This window comes from Helianthus annuus, chromosome 9 (genome assembly GCF_002127325.2).
Source record: "Helianthus annuus cultivar XRQ/B chromosome 9, HanXRQr2.0-SUNRISE, whole genome shotgun sequence".
Lineage (NCBI taxonomy): Eukaryota > Viridiplantae > Streptophyta > Magnoliopsida > Asterales > Asteraceae > Helianthus > Helianthus annuus.
In genome coordinates, this window is record NC_035441.2 from 167,280,864 (window position 1) to 167,303,324 (window position 22,461).

Below are 22,461 nucleotides of genomic sequence, written 5' to 3' on the forward strand. Positions count from 1 at the left end.
GAAGTGGGTATGAAATTACTAAAATGCCCTTAATATTAAATAAATAAGACTAAACTGCCATTTTGGTCCCTGAGGTTTGGTCACTTTTGCCACATTAGTCCAAACTTAAACCTTTTAAATCTGGGTCCCTGTGATTTCACTTTTATTGCCATTTTGGTTCAAAAATGAAATCAGCTGATACTTGGCTAATAAAATCTTGTTGTTTTGTCCTTTTTCTCAGGGGTAAAATAGCCAAATATCTGCTGATTTCATTAATTTAATTAATAGTTTGTTATAATAAAATTATGTTGATCGTTTTGCCCCTTAGAAAAATGACAAAATAACAGGATTTTATTAGCCAAATATCAGTTGATTTCATTTTTGGACCAAAATGGCAATAAAAGTTTAACCACATGGACCCAGATTTAAAAAGTTTGAGTTTTGGACTAAAGTGGCAAAAGTGACCAAACTCAAAGACCAAAATGGTAGTTTACTCAATAAATAACCTAAGCCTTTTACCCACCTACCCACCCCTCTCCCCTTTTACCCACCAACCCCACCCCACCCCCACCTTTCTCTCATTCTTTCTCTTTTTTGTTTCTGCACCACCATCAACACACCCTCTGTAAAAGATAAAACCACCATCTAAACACCTTGGTACACCATCAAGAACAAGCACCACCGTGTTAGTACTTGAAGGTGAAACAAGAATCCGGTAGTAGCACCGCCGGAAGTGGTAGTAATGGCGGAGAGAGTACCAAAAGGGGCGGTAGCAGTGCAATTCAAGTATTAGGCTTTTCCCATTTTGATTGTGGTTCTGCAAATGTGTTTTTTTAGGTTGGATCGGTGTGTGTATAAAGATAGGATCCTCTTTTTGAGATTAGTAAACTGCTATTTTACTCTTGGTTTTCGATTCAATATTCAATCTTTTTCCCTTTTTTAATCGATTTTCTAGCTTTTCTTTGAGCTTTTCTTTGGGTTTTCATTTTTTTATGAAATTTTGAATCTTTTGGGCTTTGAGGCCGTGGGTTTAATGACTGCTAATTTTAAAATTTCCGGCGAATGTGCACCTGCAACGGTGGCTGCTTCTGTTGACGTTGTTCATCAATCGTCACTCAAAACAATAATGGTGGCTGTCACTAACGAGACTAAGACTATCAATGCTTCAAACCCTTATGATAAAGGTTATATCATTTAATCTAAAAAGGGTCTGATTCTGTTTTCAATTTACAAATGAAAATGCAAGGTATTGTTGTCTAATTTGAAGCTAAATCACATGGCTAATTGGTTAAGTTATTTTGTTTTATAGTAAGGGTATTTTTGTCATTTCACATCCTCTTAACTGAGAAAACTAACTGCTGTTAGGCCTAGGGACTATTCAGGAACGAAATTGCAAAATTTTGGGACTATAGCTGTAATTTTAAAAGTTAGAGACTAAAGGTGGAAAAATGGCAAACGACAAGGACTATCCGAGCATTTAACTCCAATTAATTACATTTTATTATTACGTAACTTGAATTTTTATTTTACATTTAGGTTTTCTATTTTATATTCTCTTAATATTTAACTAATATTTTTATCAATATTTTTTTACATCAAAATTTCACCTAATTTTAAACTTGTAAGTATTTGAACTCACATTACTTTTGTAATGAGTCGAATACCATACCACTAGACCACTAAGTTATAGGTGTTTTTTAAGGAATATTGGATTTTAATAATCCTAACTATTCGTCGTTAGTCGCCAATAGTCCCAACTTTAAAAATAACCACTGGCAGCCCCAACTATTGACATATTGGTCACCAATGTACCCTAACTAACAGAACCTAAACGTCGTTGGTCTCTGGTCGCCAGAAAACCGTTTTTGGCCGGAAAACTCATATCTGGCCGGAAAACTCGACATTTTCATCCCAAACCTTTTTGTAACCTTATTACGGACCTTTATGAACCTTTTTCTAGTAAAAGCCCTAATTAATTAAGTCACCGTAAAACTTCTTTTTCGCCAGAAAACTTCTTTGTGGCAAGAAAACTCAACTTTTTAGCCGGAAAACTCAACATTTTCATCCCAAACCTCTTTCTGGCCAAAAACGGTTTTCCGGTGACCGGAGACTAACGGTATTAGGTTCTGTTAGTCAGGGTCCAATGGTGGCCAATATGTCAATAGTTGGGACTGCCAGTGGTTATTTTTTAGGTTGTGACTATTGGCGGCCAACGACGAATAGTTGAGATTATTAAAATCCAATATTCCTTTTTTTAGTTAGTTAACTAAATAATTTTATAACTGATGAATCTAATGTTCCTTAATATGAAGAAATATCAAATTTTTAAAGCTAACGAACAGAACACATGTTGATTCGGTTGTTGTAGCGATGTACCTTACCAGTCTCATAACAAACCGAGTCAATATCAATTAAGTTCTCAATGCGTCCTCCGTCGCAATGCACGGGTTAAATAACTAGTATAATCTTAAAATCATTGTCGGTGAACCACGGTCTTAAGTTAAAAACATTGGCCCATGATTTTTTTCTACTTAATAACTTCCCACCTCATCTTCTCCAACACTTCAGTTCTTTTGTTTAAATTACTGTTACGACTTTACACAACAATGTGCGAGACATTATACTCTTTGTATCTATGCCTAACCACGTTAATGTCACTAACTTAATGTGTGTAACAAAGTTAAAAACATGTCCAGTCATGCATGGGCATTGCATGTTAATGTCATCATCGTATCGCATGTGTAACGAAGTCACACACGTGATAGATCCGCCGCAACGCGCGACACAAGTAAAAATCTAGTTTTTATTAAACGATTTCCTATAATACTAAATACTCGTCTAAATATCTCATTCGACAATTAATATGTTCCTATAATACTGAAAAGCTGAGAAAAATCAATGATGGTTAGAAGTAAGGGTGATGTAACTTTTTTTTATATTTGCTTTCGATATTTTTTAATGAATATTAGAAGAGGTGCGGTGTGCATGAATGCTCATGAGACTCTTTAAATGTTCTCAAGAATCACCATAAACCACTACCTTCAACAACTACCAGTAACCTCTTATTTTTCAAAAGCTAGATGCTTTTATAGATCTTTTTGTAGTCTCCTATCCTCATCACACAAAATAACAATTATAACATTTCTTTCAATACATATGAATTCGAAAAGTATGACATTGTTTCAAAAGCTCGTGGATGTTGAAACAATCCGAGAGACCCAACGAGCACAAGGTCCTGCCACCATTCTTGCCATTGGCACTGCAACTCCTTTCAATTGTGTTAATCAAGCTGATTATGCCGACTATTATTTCCGCGTTACAAATAGTGAGCATATGATTAATCTTAAGGAGAAGTTTAAACGCATATGTAAGCATATATATTTTTTAAAAGAAATAGATAGGATTTAAATAAATGTTGTAGTTTTGTGAAACATATATGAAAATGGAGTTGCCTAAATAATTTAATTTTCTTTCTAGATTCTCATTCAACATCTAAATTAGTTTTTTCTCTGTAAACATGTAATATTTAAAAAATCTAAGTACATCATTTTGTTTTATTTTACTTTCATCTACATTGTGATATAAATGTGGTGTACTCAAAATAAAGATATATTAAACTTGTAGGTGACAAGACAATGATCAAGAAGCGATTCATGATTCTCTCGGAAGAGTTTCTAAAGGAAAATCCCAACATGTGCGAGTACATGAGTCCGTCTTTGAATACTCGTCAAGACTTGTTGATCACTGCCGTCCCAAAGCTCGGCGAGGAAGCTGCTATCAAAGCCATCAAGGAATGGGGAGTCTCAAAATCTAAGATCACTCATCTCATCTTTTGCACCACCTCAGGAATCGACATGCCTGGTGCTGACTTGCAACTTACCAAGCTACTTGGTCTTTCCCCTTTGGTTAATCGACTCATGATATACCAACAGGTAGTGGTGTGCATGGTTAGGTTCGGGTCAGTTAAAAACAAAAAACAAAAAAAAAAAAAAAAAAAAAACCTTCAGTTTCACTTTTTGTTTTCTTGAATGGGCCTAAAAATGGGTTTTTTTCAGTTTTATATTTTGGCTTGTAATATTTGGGCCTAAAAAATGGCTCAAAATATCTTTGAGCTTAAAGTTTTTGGCCTATTGATAACCACCTATTAATGAATGAATCTGGACATAAAACTTTAGGTAAAAATTAATAAATTTGCAACATAAAACCAATAACAAACATTCAAACATGAAACAAGTTCCATGCAGTTCAGTTTTAGGCTATTAGTTTGGGCCGGTTATTTCGGTTCCATTTTACTAATTTTTCAGTTTCGGTTTTGGTTAATCAGTGTTTTCTCGCCCCTATCAACAGGGTTGTTCGGCAGGGGGCACGGCCCTTCGTCTAGCCAAGGACATTGCCGAAAACAATAAGGGTTCACGTGTCCTTGTAGTCTGCTCAGATAGCATGGCTTCAATTTTCTGTGGACCGAATGAGAACCACATTGATTCTTTGGTCGGTCAAGCTCTTTTTGGAGATGGAGCGGCTGCAATCATCGTGGGTTCAGACCTGGATTTATCTACTGAACATCCATTGTTTGAGATTGTGGCTGCAAATCAAACAATCATACCGGACACTGAGATGGCTATGAACTTACACTTGAGGGAAGAAGGGCTCACTTTTCACTTGCACAAGGATGTACCCAAGATGATCTCCGAGAATATAGAGAGCGTGTTAAAGCGTGCGGTTTCTCCACTTGGTTTAAGTGACTGGAACTCATTGTTTTGGATAGTTCATCCTGGTGGTAGAGCCATACTCGACAACGTGGAGCTAAAGCTTAAACTCGATAAGGAGAAGTTGAGGGCTAGTAGGCATGTGCTAAGTGAATATGGAAACTTGACTAGTGCATGTGTGTTGTTCATCATCAATGAGATGAGAAACAAATCTGTAAAGGATGGAAAATGTACGACTGGTGAAGGTTTAGATTGGGGTGTTTTGTTTGGATTTGGCCCGGGTTTGACAATCGAAACAGTTGTTCTCCGTAGCCAACAGGTTACTATTCCTGTTGCCACCATAACGAATGGTGCAAAATAACCATTGAATCATCCAACTTTTGTTGATAAGAAATTAATAGCGGTTTGTATAAGAATGTTGTGTGGTATGTTTTCATAAAATAAACTGTCTTGCAAATCGGGTTTGATTAACAAGACTTAAATGATGTATCTTTGCATTCTTGTGTTCATATTTCTTGTAGTTCCTTATTTTTTTACTACCAACAAGATCATAATAACTAATAAGTAATGTAACTGGTTTGATTAATGCCACCTGATAGTTTTATTCCTCTCTTATAACTTTCGTTTGTTATTATATATAAAAACCATATACGTTGTGCTTTTTTTTCTCTAACATTCCGATATAAATTTAATTGAAAACTGAGTTATACTTGAAATAGTGGTACAAAGACGAACCGAACCGTTTATTTCCAGTATCGGTGTCATGAACGTTCGTTTGTGTTCATTTCTATTCATGTTTTTGTTCATTTGTGTTCATGAACGTGTGTTTGCGTCTGGTACCTAAAATTAACGAACAAACACGTTTATTTCCTTAATGAACGAACACAAGCAGAAACTCTCAATCCGTAAGTGTTCATGAACTGCTTGTGAACTCATTCCTTAACCAATGATTCGTGTTCGTTCGGTTCATTTGTGGCCGTAGTTATAACAACTATAAAGGAGAGATTGTATTGTTGATTTGTGGTGTTGAAGTGAAGCAGGAAGGAATATCGATAAGGGAGGAACATTGGTGACAATGTTGGGTACTATTGAAGAAGGAAAAGGCTGAAATCATGTAGCCCGATTTAGGACCCATTCGATATTAATTAGATTACACAACATGGGCTAGACCCACTGGACTCGGCCCGGCTTACAAACAACCTCAACGATTAACATATTTATATGATATGAATACTTGCGGATCATTGTAAAACCTTCTTTAAATTATATAAACTTACAACCTTATTTAAATTTAAATTATATAAACTTACAACCTTATTTAATTACCGATAAAAAAAATTCATGACACACAACTAATGCCTGTATATTTTAAGTATTATTTAACCCATAGTCGTCAACTGTAATAACTAGAAAAATCATTTTGAATTTATCACAAAAACCGGCCTATATTAATTAGTAACACTAAAAATATCATAATAGTCGTGTGGCTAAGCATTGAAAAACATGTAATGCACCAATTTAAATGTTATTAAAATGAATGAAATTATTTATTACGACATATAATAGTGAATAAAAATAACTAGATAAACTATCATAGGTGCATAAATATCAAGATAACTCAAGAATCTTAACTTAACAAAATTTTGTTTTTTCATCATAAAACATGGTTATACTGACCACTTGGCATTTAAAAACGTTTGTATTCTCAAGTTAAAAGTAAAGAAAAAAATGTATATATTAGGAATCCAACTTAAAAGTAAAGAAAAAATGTATATATTATTATAATATAAAAAGTACTATTCGGTTGTATTTTTTATATACACAAGATAATAATTTTTATCATTACATATTTTTTAAATATAAATTATATTTAATATAAATCTCTAAGGCCTTAATTATGTTAACAAAATTCATTATTTAAGTTGTTTTTTTCCTCTTTATCGGTAAAAAGTCAATTTTATGGGTATGACATATATTAAATTTGTTATTGTTATTAATAAATGTTATGCGGATTTAATTAATAATTTATATTTTTTTAATAAAAATCGCTAGTTTAGTCTCCAAATTTTTTTATAAACGAAAAGTAGTGATTTTTATTAAAAAAAAATTGTGTGTTTTTTAGATTTTTTTTTAGGTATTTTTGGTTGTGTTTACATTGCTTCTCGTGGTTCTCGCAATAAAGGGTGGTTCCTAACGGATCATTCTCCTATTTAAAAAAATTTTGTATGTTTTTTAGATTTTTTTTAGGTATTTTTGGTTGTGTTCACATTGCTTCTCGTGGTTCTCGCAATAAAGGGTGGTTCCTAACGGATCATTCTCCTATTTATATATATATATATATATATATATATATATATATATATATATATGTTTTGTGTCTGTAATATAGGTGTGTATAAGCCAATGTAGGGCTAGCTCACTTGGTATAGAGCCATTTGCCTCTTAGAGAGAAAGTCTCAGATTCAAAGATGATGAGCAACATGAGTATTTTAGTATAATTAGTTTTAAATAGAGTAGATTTGTTATTTAAAAATTGGCACTCCAAAACATTATAGGGAATGTTAAGATTTTATAGTACCATTTTTGCATATTTGGTGTAAATAGACTAGGAGCATAATTTTCTATTAAAAGATTGAAAATATATTGCATATTTCTTTAATTCTATTAAATTGAAAACACATTTATTGATAACAAATTGGTGTAGCTAAAAACCCTCAATATTCTCCCTTTTATAAAAACTTCAAAATATTAAGTTCTTTACGCCTATAATTTTAAAACAGAGTTCAATAAAATATTAGTCTTTTTGCGAGATAGTACTCTGGTTAGTTTCTCTTTATTAACTATTATTTATATGTTAGAAAAACTCATATATCAATTTTATATTTAATCTCATAGATAGATATAGATGACAACTTTTTTTTGTAATTTAAGCTATTTTATTTTAAGAAGTATAAAAATTATAGTTTTTAAAATTATGGATCATTTATGTATATCTTTTAATCATAAATTAGAATTAGATATTAAATATTATCTATACTATCTATAATCTATACTATCTATAATAAGAGACTATGGGCTGATGTAAATCTGTCTATGTGTCAACCATTAAGGTATGCCACATGTCAATGATGATGTCATAATTCCGGTTTATAATTATAATATATAAAAGATGTCATTGATTTTTAATAGAATTAATTAGTGATATTTTTAGGCGGGACAATTTAAAAAATTTCAAATTTGAAAGCCCCTTTTAAATCTGATTCTAGATCTCTCTCTCTCTCTCTCTGATTTTAAAATTCAAACCCACTGCTTCTTTCTCTTTTGTTCTCTCTCCCTCTCAAATCTGATTCCAGATCTGATTCTCTCTCTCCCACAAGAAATCCTCCATGAATCCAATCCTGAGAAAGTTCTCGATAAATCCCTAGGCTCCACCATAGACAAAGTTGAAGCCGAACGAGTCACAGCAGAGGATTTTGTTCGTCGCTGCAGGTAAGTTAAGCAAACCCTAATTCAACTACCAATCCACCATTAGTCATTGAAATCTAATCTCCATTGCTAATTTCTTCTCTTCATAGAGGGACGCTGATGTGGATTCAACCCTATATCAATCCATTCGCTTTCTCTCTGTTCATCGTTAAATCAGTGATGAAGAACCACAATTTCTGCTCTTAAATCTCGAAGAGAGGTTATTGATTGGTTATACTCCGTTGTTGTTTCAGGTATAAAATTGAATCTTGATTTGTTGTTTTGTGTTTTTATTAGGGTTTGTTCAATTGTTTGCTTTAGATTGGAAAATTTGTTCAATTGATTTGAGTTTCTGTTGATTGGGTTTCTAATTTAGGTTTTGTGTTTCTATTGATTGGGTTTCTAGCATCAGTTGTGTTGCAGACCAATCAACGGCAGATTCAGCAGCAGTTGTTGATGTAGGAATATGAAGATTGAATTTGTGAGGTTCTGCTAATAATCGACTGATTGAAATTAAATTATTCATTGTATTCACGATTGTTAAACCGAAATGATTGAATTTGTGAGGTTTAGGAATATGAAGATTGAATTTGTGATGTAGGTGAGTTTTGAAAAGGTTTGCGGGTTGAAATTAAATTATTTATTGTATTCACAATTGTTAAACCGATTGTGCTTTATGTTTATGATTTGAACTTGTGATAATTTGTGCCTAATAATCAACTGATTGAACGGATTGTGATTTTTAATTAAGTTTATTAATGTGAACCAAAACTTTTGATAACTTGTGCCTAAATTCAGTAATATGAGCTGTCGTGGAAACCTTCTCAGGTGGATTTGATAACTTGTGCCTAAAAGTGGATCTAAGTTTCGTTTGTTTCTTGATGTTACTGTGACGATAACCGAGTATTATCTTATCGATTGACTGCGAATTAACTTTCTTCAAAATTTGTATTTTGTTTCTGCAGGCAATAATGGTTTCCAACAATGCAACTTGCGCTGGAAGCCTCTCATCAACCGATTTCCAAATCGCTGCCAAAGCTTTTGCTGAGAAGTGGAAGAAGTTTAATATAGAATTTTTCCTGAATGGTTATGGATTGATTGCTCAAACAGATTAGGGTTTGCAGCTCATGGAGTTAGCAACGGATATTTATCGGTACATAATGTGTTCTTTAAAGTTCAAAGTTCTCTCAAGGTTTGACTTCATACATATCACATAAATCACACACAAACACACTCAATATGTTATCTGAACTTCGGTTTCTTATGCAGGAAGAACATGGATATTTATCGGTTTCTTAGCAACGCATATTTATCGGTACAGAATGTGTTCTTTAAACTTCGTTTCGAATTTGAAAAATTCGAAATTTGATTTAATACGATTCAGTGATTGTGTATGGTATTTATCCTCCAGTGTCATAGTTTCAATAAAGCTAGATGGTTTCTTATTTTATTTTATTTTATTTCTGAGTAGTGGCATGGTATTTATACTTTGTAGATGGAACTGTTAGCAGCGAAGAATCTTATTGGTGCTAATCTGAATGGAATGTTGGATCCTTATGCAATCATCACTTATGGTTCAGGAAAGCGGTTTAGGTAATAGATAGTATAAATTAAGTTTGTTGTGAAACATGTATTTGACAAAGGTCTGTTTTATGTTTGAAACCTCTGTTTGTTGTGAACTGATGTTAGAATATAAAACAGATGTTTCAAACCACTGTTGGGTTAAACAGTGTTTTGTGGAGAAAACGGTGGTTGAAACCACTGTTGGGTTAAAACGAAGGTTTGAAACCATTGTTGGGTTAAAACAGTGGTCAAAACCACTGTTTGGATGTGTGTTGAAAGTGTTTAGATGTGTTGAAAGTGTATGATACTTGATTATTCAATAACCAGAGCCAGTTAATCAGGTGTAAAGGTTGCGTTGTAGAATACTGTTTTGATGTACTTCCGCCGTTTGGAGCAGTAATAATCATAGCAGTTATCGAGTCTTCAACAATTTTTTAAATGGGAGTAAAAGTCTCAATTTAGATTAAAAGGGGGCAAGGGGTAGACATGTAATTTATAATTACACCTAGATAATTAGTTCTGCTGTAACTGGTATGAAACTAATAGTTTAACCACTAAACAGTTAGATAAGCAGTAGAAGAATCTGTCATCTGAACATTAAAATCTGACTATTGCGACTTCGAAACTGTCCAACATTTTAAATCATTATTCTGTTTATATATATATATGCATGTAAATGTTGTTGTAACTCCAAACTGAGAATCCGCATTTTAACTTTACAGGGTCTTCAGAATTACCTCTAAAATCAAGGGTGGTACGGTTTTGAATCTCAAAGGGAGGAAGGAGGAGATCTCTATGCTAAAAGGGCGTGTTCCGAAAATATCTAAATTAGTATTATCTATTTTGTTAAGATAAGGGCCAGTATTAAAATAATTTATTTTAGTGTGTTCTAGGATAGTATAAATATAGATTCATGTTCTACGTTTGTAATTATCAGTTTATTATTAATAAAATAGAGTCACTTTGTACGAGCAGTTCACTGTGTAATCATGTTTAGTCATAATGGGGTGGGAAGGAACAAGGTTTAATAGACAAACTGAGAGATATACAACTGGCCATTTGTGAATGCATAGTCGATACATCTTCCACCAACTGCCATAGTTGATACATTTGTTGATACAGTGATTGATGCATCTGTTGACTTTGGTGATGAAAACAGATGTTTGAAACCACTGTTGGGTTAAAACAATGTTTTATGGAGAAAACAGTGGTTGCCTTTTTTTGCAAATAGTGATTTGACTCTGGTCAAACAGACTTTGGTCAACAGTGGTTTGACCTTAGTTAAACAGTAGTTTGACCTTGGTCAAACAGTGGTTTGACCTTGATCAAACAGACTTTGGTCAAAACAGACTTTTGCTCAAACAGACTTTGGTCAAACAGTGGTTTGAAACCTCCGTTTGGTTACAAATAGAGTCTTGAGAAACAATGATTTGGCAAAACAAAGATTACCATTTACAAACAGTGGTTGACTTTAGTCGAACAGAGTTTTAGATACCTCAAACAAATGATATACTCTTTTGAAACTTAAAATATGTTTATTAATCAGAGGTTTGGTTTTTGAAAACAAAGGTTAAATGTCTGTTCACTTTTGGTCAATCAGATGTTTGTTTTTCCTTTTGTAATCTCTGTTTTTGAAATAGAGGTTAGGATTTCAAACAGTAGTATGAGAAACATATGTTTGAAACCTCTGTTTGGTTATAAATAGAGTTTTAAGAAACAGTGATTTGGCGTAACAGAGATTACCTTTTACAAACAGTGGTTGACTTTAGTCAAACAGAGTTTTAGATACCTCAAAAAGAGTTTTAATATTAATCAAACGAAAAACTAAACTAAAAATTAGAATATCTATATACCTATTTATACTTTCTATTAAAATATGTTATGCATGGTTTTCTAAGAAACGACCCGTGTTTCAATATATTCTGAAGATTTGTCTGTCATTTCGTTGTCGGCCTTTGAAGAACGGAGATGGAGATGGAACGGTAAATGAGTGATTAAAATTTGTGGCCGTATTTGTTATAAGGGTTTAATAGGCCTTCAAAGTCTAACCCATTAGTAAGGTTAATTGGATCAAATAGAAGGGCTTTTTTTTATATTGTTCGATAACATCTGGTTATTTAAATTAGGTCATGTTTTAATTATTAGACAACATAAAATTAGGTCATGCTTTCATTTTAGACAACATATTATCAATTAGTTAGCTAATTTTCTATATCAAACATGAACTAATAATTTTTTCGTAACACAGTAATAAAACTTTGATGTCCTAACACATATTGTCTTTAACATTGTTTTATAAAGATATGTAACTAAATACAAACAATTTCAATGATGTATTATAATATATTTTTATGCTTATTAAACCTACCCGTGTGGTCACACAGGCCCTACAACTAGTTATTTTATTATAAATTAAAGATGATAATGCCATGTGGCATTTTATGGAATCTTTTATTATGATTAGAAGATAGAAGATTAGAAGATTTATTTATTTATAAATATACATAATCATGGTATTTTTATGATTTCTTCTATTGTGGACCTGCTCACAATCTATCTGAACTTTAGTCCAATCTGCACTTTGTTTCCAAACTGCAGAGGAAAACAAGCAGTGGCGAAGTTTGAATTTTTTTACGGGGGTCGAAAACGTATATACCCAAAAAAATTCTATAGAACCAGGGGGTCGAAAACATATATACCCAAAAATTTCTATACGAAAACTACATATAAAACACTACTGGCAGAAAAGTCCGGGGGGTCGGGCACCCCTCCCGGCCCCGTCAAAGCATCGCCCCTGAAAACAAGTAGTGACTAAAAAAGCACTGAATACCATGAGGATTAAGAAACAGGCTTCCATAGAAAGAATTTTGAGTTGTCCTAGATGGATCGAACAACTGGAAACCGCAATACAAATTGCAGTTAGTCGTGTGACCACCCTATGACATAAAAATAAGTAACCGTGATTTAATAAGAGAATTGAATATGCAAAAGAGAGAGAGAGAGAGAGAGAGAGAAATTGCATACCATCCTTTGTGTGGGGTCACTGGTAAACATACTTTGTATTGTCACTCGTTATTGTCGAATAGAGGATGGCCCAGTAGAATATAGGTGGGATCCTATGAGTTAACCGGATCTAATACCATGGGTATTATGGTTCGTATTTGACCCATATTTCCGAATTTGATATCATGTCTCATTAGTTATAAGACCACCCATAGTGCTAAGCGTTTTAGGCGTGTTTTTGCCTGATAATGTCATAAAACGCCCGCACACCGCCCCGCGGGGCGTTTTTTGTCCAAAAAATGTCTCTGCCATTTTTTTAAACACGCCTCCTCCACTTTTGTTTGTCCAATAAGAAGCTTCCAACTAATTTTAAAAGATGATATTTGGGTAATTATTGTTGGGTATTACGGGGCATTATACCACTACACATTTTTTTTAATTTTAAGTCTCATAATGCCCATATACCACATGTCAATTCATTCTCAAAATATGAACATTAGTTTCAAACCCCACTACACATAGTCTAATGTAGGTATCTTGAACAATACATTCTTTTTTCTATTTGACTATTTTCTCACGGATACATCACCCAAACAAGTTTACTTGATCCACGTAAAGGACTAAGGATTTGACCATGAATAGTGAATACCCCGGATACATCACCCAAACAAGTTTACTTAATCCACTTGATATTCAACAATACCCATGAGTCATGACCTTTTCAGTCTCCTGAGTTGAACCCCAATAAATATTCATTCAACTATTAATAAATAAACCTCTTGACTTGGAACTAATTTGAAATAAACCTTTTGACTTTAGAACTAATTTAAGTCGCCAAACTGATTATTCCGACTCACATCAAGCTTTCCATTCGAATAGGAGAGGATGGGATTGTATTCCGTTTAAAAAATCATTGCACGGAGTTTGGTCGAACATTGCAAAAGTCTTTATTAACGCTAAGGTAAAAGGTAGGCCGTTAAGTCGTTTTTTGAAAGGCGTTGTTGGTAACGGGCATGACATAGCATTTTGGTTAGATTCGTGGGTGCTCGACGAGCCGTTAAAGTCTGTCTTTCCGGACCTGTTTGCGCTTGAGTCGGGTAAAAAAGCGACTGTGGCAGAAAGAGTGATTTTCTGCAATGGATCGATGGCTTTTAATTGGAGATGGACCTCGGATCTTGATTCAGATGGATTGCGGGATAGCTTACAGCAGCTGGTGGACGCGGTTTCGGGTATTCAGATTGGCAGCGGCCCGGATAAATGGCTCTGGACGTCTGACCCGAATGGTTGTTTTTCGGTGAAAGATGTCAAAAGTTTGCTGATAGAGGATGGTGGATCTGCAAATGTTCCGGTCTTCGAATGGTGCAGGTGGCTTCCGTCGAAAATTAACATCCACGCCTGGAGGTTAAATCTCAACCGGATACCCACTGTCGACAATCTTTTGAAACGGAATGTTGGTGTCTCGGATTTGATATGTCAGCTCTGCAGTTCGAGCGAAGAGTCTGTTTACCACAGTTTTATAGGTTGTTACATAGCCTCGTCTGTTTGGAACGGGATTTCGGTTTGGTGTAAAATTCCACCAATTTACGCTTTCTCAACTCAGGATCTGTTCTCTATCTACAATGGCCTTGGTGTTTCGGAGAAGAAAAAAGAGATTATTCATGGTGTCATTATGGTTGCGTGTTGGAGTATTTGGCGAGCCAGGAATTTGCTTAGGTTCTCTAACATCCCGGTCAAAATCGATGGAATCTTAAGCGAGATAAAAGCTCTTAGTTTTCTATGGTATTCTAGTCGATCGAAATGTAAAAAGGTAGAGTGGAAAGATTGGATCTCTTTTGTAAATATGTAAGTTCTCTTTGTTTTGTCGGCCCGGTTTGGGTCGTCGTTTGCTGTTAATAAAAGTTACTTTTCAAAAAAAAAAAAACTTAATTGCTTTTTTTAGCTCTTGCTTCCGATTATAAAAATCACAAAAGAAGTATAATTTGCAATCAAATGGACGCATTTATTAAAATCGTCAAGGTCGTCATTAAGAATTCGAAGACCCTGTGTTATGCGACTAGAAAAAGTTAACCTCTAAAATATAAACTTTTATATTAAATAAAATAAAAATACGGCATGTCAAAAGAATTTTGTTATTTAATTGGGTTTAAAATTTTAAGTTTTCACTTGGGTTAAACAGGGGTTATTGGGTTGAATATAAAATGGGTTTAAATGGGCCAAAGTTAACTATGTTAACTAGATATGTTGGAGTCGTGCGTTGCGGCGAAGCATAGTGAACACCAATGTAAGACAGAGATCTAAACTTTTAGATTGCCAATAGAAGCCATTTACAAAATGAAACCAGTTACAAAATGCAGCGTATAGCATACGTTTTGGCTTTGGTTTTATAGTTCCTTTGAAGGTAATAGTTAGTTACAAAATTATACAAAATATCTAAAGAGATGCTTTTTTCGGAGTGCTGACTTTTTCTTCTTACCCTTGAGCATCTAGTTAGTTGCAAAATGATGTATACAAAATAGTTAGTTGCAAAAAGAGGTGCCTTCTTTCTAGTCTTGATGTTTTTTCTTGTTCCTAAGCATCTGGGTAGCGGATTCTTTTGGTGTCGCTGATATCGGGACCTGCGAGAAAAGTTTCATAGGTAGATATTAATGTTGTAGTACTGTTGTAGTATATGTAGTTAGGAATAGACCTGGTTCTGTGAAGGATAGTTGTCGTTTGGTTGTGGAGGTTGTTGATTGATTCGGTCGTTGCTCCTTTTGCCCAATAGGTGTTGTCTGTGTTGGTGATGGTGGGGTACCATGTGTGTCTACCAGTGGTTGTGCAATGGATGCCCTGTTAACTGCTAGAATGCTTGATCCCGGTATTGGGGACTTGATGTACCGTACCTGCATGGAAATTAGTCTGCCAGCGGCCTCTAATAGGGGCTTTGGTACTTGGTAGCGATCTGTGTAACCTTCTTGTATGACGATGTCTCTACATGGTTGTCCTATAATGCTTGTCAGTGCTTCGTCGAAAAGTGTTGCTGTTGTTGAGTCTGTGTGATCGGCAATTGTTGTAGATGCACAGTACCTGCATAATTTATGGTATTATTTTGTTGTTTTTTGGCGAAATGTTTTAGATGTTAATTACATACATAAACCTAGGTTCTGGCAGATTTTCATGTGATCCGCACGACCAGCCTTCATTGGTTTTGTACATTTTCCTTCGGCATTCTGTGCATGTTGTGTAGTACCAAGGCTTGCCCTTTATAAACGATACAATTGATGCCTCACAGGTGAACGTTTTGCCCTGTTTGAAAATAATTATATGAAAATGAATTGTAATTGATAAGCTTTTTAGTTTCATAGTGGGATTGGAATATTGCCTGATTTTGTACATTGTTTTGTTGCAGTAGCTCGGTAATGGTTTTCTTGTTTCTTTCGTCTGTTGACATGAGTTCCAATTGTGATGTCTGACCTTCCCCTGCTTGGAGTGTGAGGGGTGGTAGTTCCTTGAACCTGGATAAGATTTTATTTTTTTGGTTACACGACAAAAATGTCTACAGTATTTTCATTGCGGTAATAAAAGTTGTAAAACCTATTTCTGATAGTTGTGGCAGCCTCTATATCAGGGTTGAAGTAGATATGGGTTGGAATTGTTGATGCTAGTTGCACTCGATCTATATTGTATGTGCTAGTAATTAGATAATGAATATATTCTTTTGGCGATACAGGATTTGAGTTTATGTGTGTTACCATTGAACGTGCTTACGCAAACGGATGTCAAGGCAACGATTATTGGTTGCTCTGCAGCCAACATTGCCTGTTTATCAAACTTTGGTAAGACCTCTTCCCATAAAGTAGCGTTTATGTGTTCGCCGCTGTGACATTTGTGTAACCGTTAGTTCGCCTCATGTTAGACTGTGAAAAATATTTACATGAATAGTTATATGTATGGGTAACCTGATATCCGTGAGACGAAGACGTAGATATTCTCTTCCCTTTTTGGTTGTTCCGGGTGTTGTGTACTCTAGCTTTGCCAAGTAGTCTATGATTGGGCAAATGGTTTAGATTTGTTAGTAGATGTTATGGAAGTTTTGAAAATGCGAGTATTGTTACCTGTAAGGAGTTCTTGATCGTCACCAGTACGAAGTGAAAGCTCGCTATAGGGACAAAAGTTGAAATAGTACATTGGAAATGCATCTGGTGTAGGAATTAAGGTTAGTGATGCTTTTGTTCCCATGCGAATGCTTGCGATGTGTGAATTCACTCTTGGTGGTGTTGGCTGGTCATCGCATATGTATTTTTCCAGAAGGTAGCATGAGAAAAGGGTGATTTTCCTTTCGAAAAGTTCTTTGTCTAGCCAGTGCACGCTAGCTTGTATTCCATCACCCTGGATTAACAGAGCGAAAAAGGATCAGTTAGCAGTTTGTGGAAAAAAAGAGGGAATTAAAATAGTTAAAAATAATATTTGTCTTTCCATTTGTTTTGCGCTGGGCAAATTTAGCATCTGTTTGTGGAATAATACATGTGAAGACAATCATAATTGAAGTTCAAAAATATTTACTGAATTTTTTAATTTGACATAAAGCATATGAATTACAAACTTACATGTTTGTCTATGAAAAAGTAGTACATGTCGCTGTTTCGTAGGCGAGGCTGCCACTTTCTTATGACACGAATTTTAATTGGTATTGCAGGTCCTGCTGGGACAATGGATGATATCCTACCCTCTTGCATGTTGTCTTGCCTGTTCAATGGCACACAATTAGCGTATAGTTAAGTATGAGAAGTTTATAATGGCAGATAATATCGTAAAAAATCCTATCATTATTTATTCTATGATCTGAAACAGTAAAGGAATGTATGTATTGTTATTTGTTGTGTGGTGTTGGTTTGTGTTTGCTCATGGATTGTGAGGTTAACCTCATGAGCTTCAATATCTGCTAGTAACTCAGAGTACACGATGTTTTTGGTGTTATCACTTTCAAATTCTTCGTGAGGCGTTATGAGCACTTTTAGGCCGCTTGGTGATGTTGCTCTAGAAAGGGCAACATAAAGCTGCCCATGACTAAAGATAGGTTCAGGCAAGTAAACAGCAATTTTATTTAACGACTGGCCTTGACTTTTGTTAATTGTCATTGCGTAACATGTTTTGATTGGGAATTGACGTCTAGTAAATACAAAAGGTAAGTCATTAGTTTTGTGCACAAAGTTTATTCTAGGTATATAAACGCGATGGCCAATAGCTGTGCCAGTTATTATACGTGCTTCAATGATTCTAGGCAGCAATTGTGACACTAATAGCCTAGTACTGTTACACAAACCTGATTTTTGATCAATGTTTCGCATTAAAATTACAGGAGTATTTATTTTAAGCTTTAGACAATGTGAGGGTATGCCTTGGAAGTTCAACAAATTCAGGTATTTAGGTGGGTACATAAGATCGGTATCACCTTGGCTGTGGGAATGAGGCGTTATAGAGTCTACACTCAAGTATGTTGAACATTCGCCAGGGGAAGATGCAAGCACTAACTCATTGATTTCATCAGCGGTTTCATTCTTTGGACATACTATGGCTCTCTCGGAAAGGTTAGAGGCTGTTGGATTGTGGAGGATGTCGTCATCATAAATGAATTTTATCAACTGATGCAAGCCATTTTCCCCTGGTTGTATTAGAAACTGTGTTGGTATGTCAATGATTTTCGTGTCTGGTGATTGTTTGTACGGTACGCCAGTTAGACCATCTCTGATGTCAAGTAACCACTTTGAGAATGCTAGAGCAGCTTCCTTATCAGCAGGTGAGGTCGTTGATCTGGTCACACGCATGTTTTCATATAGCTTAACAATTTTGAAGTCGTTCCATAAGTGTGACCTAGGTAAAGTGGATGCAATGATTTCATTCTTTGAAGCTTTGGGTTTGACCGGCAATGTTTGTCGAAAGTCTCCTCCTAACAGCACAGATTTTCCGCCAAATGGTTTGTCTTTGTTACCAACTATGTCTTTAAGGCTCTTATCCAATGATTCAAAGCATCTTCGATCACTCATTGGTGCCTCATCCCATACAATAAGCGACGTTTCCATTAATAATTGGGAGAGCTGTGTGTTTTTTTTAATGTAGCACAATGAATCGTTTGTTAATTCTAACGGGATTTTGAATCGAGAGTGAGCTGTTCTTCCTGAAGGCAAAAGCAAGGCAGCGATCCCTGATGCTGCGACAGCAAGAACTACTTTCCCAACGGACCTGAGTTTGTCTATGATTGCAGTCCATAGGAAAGTTTTTCCTGTTCCTCCATGGTCGTATATAAACAAAAGTATTTGCGTATTTTGCATAACTGAGTTTACAACCATGTTGTATACTGCTAGCTGAACAGAGTTTAAGGCCTCTTCCATAGTTCTACTTTTAGTCACCAAGGCGTCAGTGTCATAGCACTTTTCTTCCAAAAGTAATCTGTTTCTTAGTGCTGACACCATTGAATCAGGAGGCATCGGTAAGCCAAACTTGGCCAATGAGTGTGAACCTTCATTAGAATTCAACAATAATTCCAATTCGAACAATACATGTTGTTGCAGGTTTAAGCCGCTAATGTGAGTATTTGACGTACCAGTAACATCATTCAAATTCCTAATAATATCATCACTCATTCGTGGCCAGTATTTCTGCCAAAAACTTAATGGATTAGATAGGTCACAGAATAAAAGCATATGGGCAAACAAAGCCCTTAATTCTGCAGCTGTGGCCCAAGACGATGCCTCTACGAAAGCTGCAACCCATTCTCTATCATCGCCTATCAAACCAAGTTTCTCGCATGCAGCTCGGTAGGTAGGGTATACAATGTTAGAAACTGTTCTGATGTCCTCGAAAGAACAACAACCTTTTTGGTGGTTAAGTAGCATTCTTAGGTAGAATGACTCACCACATGCTGGATGTATGTATGCCAACCTTCCAATTGGTGGAGTTCTGGTAGATAATCTTTTAAGCCATGCTTTCTTGGAGGGATCCCATCGGTACCTAGACAGATAGTCCACGTAACATAAATCCCTGTCATTCGGTTGTTGTTCATTGCTTCTTAACCATTCTGTTAATGTTGTTTTCTGAGTTGCTGGGTTACCAAGAATGTCGTGTAGCTGTTGGTTATCTTTAAAGATGATATTCTGCATGTGCTCTAAGTGAACGGCTAATAGCTGAACAGCTGGGTTTCTATGGTGAATTGGAAAATTGAGGATCCTCCAAGCTGCTTCATGTGGACAAACGAATCTACCATCTACAAACTTTGAGATTTCGTCTACACCTTCGTGAGAATTTGATGTTGATTGTGTTGTACAGTCAGGGGTTCTTGTGACAGCGTAACAAATGCGATCTACACCTTTGGATATGTACTTGAACAAATACTTAATGAGCATACTCCAACCGCAATATTCGACATTTATATGTGCCTCGAAATGCAAACAAAGAGTCCGATTATATGGGACCACGTAACCGTTGTCAAGTGGCACACCATTTTTTTCCAATTGAGGACCATTTGGTCGTCTTTTATAGTGAATATACCCTTCTTTGTCAAATCGAGTGACTTGTTCATAGGCCTTTGGAAAGGATTTTGAACATTTCTTATTAACCATGCATGGTGCGTTCATTTTTGGTAAGCCACAGGGACCATGCATCATAGAATCAGTCACTATTCGATATAAAGTCGGATCTGCCCCTGGATCTGGAATTTCAGCAGAAATGAAATTATCCACATGTTGCGCATCTTTTATTCTGCATTCTGGTACAACCCAGAGCAACATATGACAATGTGGAAGGCCTCTTTTCTGAAATTCAATTGTATAAAGATCTGAAAAGCAAAAAAGTGGACATAAGGAAAGGAAATTCCAAAAAAATATATGTAGATAAATCTTTTTTTTTCATACCTGCTGCAACACTACCAAAAGTCTTTTGTGTTTTTAAGAACTTTAGTAGTGATTCAACCTTCAGTTGGAAAATTCTTGCAATAATGTCAGGTCTTTCTTGGGCGCCTGTGCAATCAGCGTGATTCAAGTAGCGTCTGATTTCTGGCCACTTAACGTTGCAGGTAAATGTTATGAAGTATTGTGGATTACCGTGGACTCTACAAATAGCGAGCGCATCCTGATAATGCTTGTACATATACCTTGGCCCACCTGTGAATGAGGATGGTAGAATGGTTCTTTTACCAACATCACGACCCTCAGTCTCACCCTTGGAGAAAGCATCATGGATACCGCGAAGAAACTCAGAACGAAAACGATTTTGGTTAGCACGATAGTAGTCAAGCCTACATTGCTCTATGCACACATATGCGTCAACTAAATATTGTTGCAAAAGACGACCAGCTTTCAACAACAAAGTGTATACACCTATGCGATCATGTATCTGATAAGCGTAGAACATGTTCATCGTCAAATTTTGATTCTCTGATAGTGCGCGACCAGATAAACGTAAATCAGGGGACCAACCTTGCTCTGCAAAGGGGAAGAGCAACGGGTACTGAAGTGGCATATACGAAGAATGCAACTTGCTAACGCGTTGTAAGGCCCTAATACGTATTTGACTAAAAGTCGCAGCGGAAGTTCAAGCCATAAACTTTCTTTCATTATAAACACCTTAACTTATTTAAAAATTAACTTTAACATAACTCTTTCACATAAATCCATCAATCGACTTATTTACTAAGTAAAAACATAGCTTATGTTTACTACATTATATACATCAACGTTCCCGTACAATCTCACTAGTGACTCGATCCTCGATCTTTGTTCCTTGATGATCCGCGTGACTCGTACTACCTGCGCTCACCACATTAAATTCATAACATTAGTACGCATTATAAACATACAAGATTTATTCACGTTTACTTTTTGTTCCGTTAACTCTTTACATCCCAGCTTTCCATCTGATCGTACATTCCGTGGTGAGACTTTCTCATTGTACCTGCGTTACACTTCGTTCACAAGGCACACTATTATTATCGTCAATACTCAATTTCATTGAATACATGCGTATATACTTTCATACATACTTACATATGTGCATCCGTTCACACATAACTACTTACAAATCTACGTACCTACATTCATACGTACGTTCCTACATACGTGCATACCTACATACATACACGCATACATGTCTACATACATACCTATTACATGCCTTCTCACAACCCTACATACGTGCACACACTTTCGTACATACTCACTTGGATATATATATATACACATGCACATACTACCTACATACACACCTACATACATACATACATTCATTCATACATACCACTTATATTCACACATACATACATACATACATACCTTCATACGTATCTACTTAAGGAAATTCTTAACTTAGAATCCCACATTTAGGTACCATATTACTACATATTCTTTAGGATCCCACCTTTAGGTACCATATTACTACATATTCTTTAGGATCCCACCTTTAGGTACCATATTACTACATATTCTTTAGGATCCCACCTTTAGGTACCATATCACTACATATTCTTTAGGATCCCACCTTTAGGTACCATATTACTACATATTCTTTAGGATCCCACCTTTAGGTACCATATTACTACATATTCTTTAGGATCCCACATTTAGGTACCATATTACTACATATTCTTTAGGATCCCACATTTAGGTACCATATTACTACATATTCTTTAGGATCCCACCTTTAGGTACCATATTACTACATATTCTTTAGGATCCCACCTTTAGGTACCATATTACTACATATTCTTTAGGATCCC

At 35.4% G+C, this 22,461-nt stretch overlaps 3 protein-coding genes across 5 annotated transcripts; 1 reads left to right on the forward strand and 2 right to left on the reverse strand.

Moving 5' to 3' along the window:
• Positions 1-2,890: 2,890 nt before the first annotated feature.
• LOC110879458 (chalcone synthase) lies at positions 2,891-5,295 on the forward strand. 3 transcript variants are annotated; one of them, XM_022127919.2, is made up of 3 exons: positions 2,891-3,346; positions 3,604-3,911; positions 4,327-5,295. In XM_022127919.2, the coding sequence occupies exons 1-3, from the start codon at positions 2,989-2,991 to the stop codon at positions 5,044-5,046; spliced, it is 1,386 nt and encodes a 461-aa protein (XP_021983611.2). In that variant the 5' UTR covers positions 2,891-2,988; the 3' UTR covers positions 5,047-5,295. The 3 variants fall into 3 exon arrangements, with proteins under 3 accessions (XP_021983611.2, XP_035833721.1, XP_021983612.1); XM_035977828.1 differs by having other exon boundaries at positions 3,015-3,304; positions 4,327-5,293; XM_022127920.2 differs by having other exon boundaries at positions 3,015-3,211; positions 4,327-5,293.
• Positions 5,296-15,112: 9,817 nt separating this feature from the next.
• On the reverse strand, positions 15,113-16,001 carry LOC118482220. The gene is made up of 3 exons (XM_035977829.1): positions 15,847-16,001; positions 15,403-15,782; positions 15,113-15,331 (listed from the first exon to the last, which is right to left on the reverse strand). Exons 1-3 carry the CDS (start codon positions 15,909-15,911, stop codon positions 15,285-15,287), a joined length of 492 nt encoding a protein of 163 aa, XP_035833722.1. The 5' UTR covers positions 15,912-16,001; the 3' UTR covers positions 15,113-15,284.
• Positions 16,002-16,234: 233 nt separating this feature from the next.
• On the reverse strand, positions 16,235-21,209 carry LOC110876704. The gene is made up of 7 exons (XM_022124866.2): positions 20,603-21,209; positions 18,132-20,526; positions 17,303-17,441; positions 16,811-17,084; positions 16,655-16,739; positions 16,448-16,572; positions 16,235-16,371 (listed from the first exon to the last, which is right to left on the reverse strand). Exons 1-7 carry the CDS (start codon positions 21,207-21,209, stop codon positions 16,235-16,237), a joined length of 3,762 nt encoding a protein of 1,253 aa, XP_021980558.2.
• Between the last annotated feature and the right edge of the window lie 1,252 nt (positions 21,210-22,461).

Excerpts from the sequence above, each read along its gene's own strand:
- LOC110879458 (XM_022127919.2), top strand. The coding sequence starts at position 2,989 with ATGTTCTCAAGAATCACCATAAACCACTACCTTCAACAACTACCAGTA. Across the intron at positions 3,347-3,603 it reads GGAGAAGTTTAAACGCATAT|GTGACAAGACAATGATCAAG; the intron begins GTAAGCATATAT and ends TTAAACTTGTAG. Across the intron at positions 3,912-4,326 it reads GACTCATGATATACCAACAG|GGTTGTTCGGCAGGGGGCAC; the intron begins GTAGTGGTGTGC and ends CCCTATCAACAG.
- LOC118482220 (XM_035977829.1), bottom strand. The coding sequence starts at position 15,911 with ATGTACAAAACCAATGAAGGCTGGTCGTGCGGATCACATGAAAATCTG. Across the intron at positions 15,783-15,846 it reads CTGCCAGAACCTAGGTTTAT|GTACTGTGCATCTACAACAA; the intron begins GTATGTAATTAA and ends TAAATTATGCAG. Across the intron at positions 15,332-15,402 it reads ACTATCCTTCACAGAACCAG|GTCCCGATATCAGCGACACC; the intron begins GTCTATTCCTAA and ends CTTTTCTCGCAG.
- LOC110876704 (XM_022124866.2), bottom strand. The coding sequence starts at position 21,209 with ATGCCACTTCAGTACCCGTTGCTCTTCCCCTTTGCAGAGCAAGGTTGG. Across the intron at positions 17,085-17,302 it reads ACTTTTTCATAGACAAACAT|GGTGATGGAATACAAGCTAG; the intron begins GTAAGTTTGTAA and ends CTGTTAATCCAG. Across the intron at positions 16,372-16,447 it reads TTGCGTAAGCACGTTCAATG|ATCGAGTGCAACTAGCATCA; the intron begins GTAACACACATA and ends CATACAATATAG.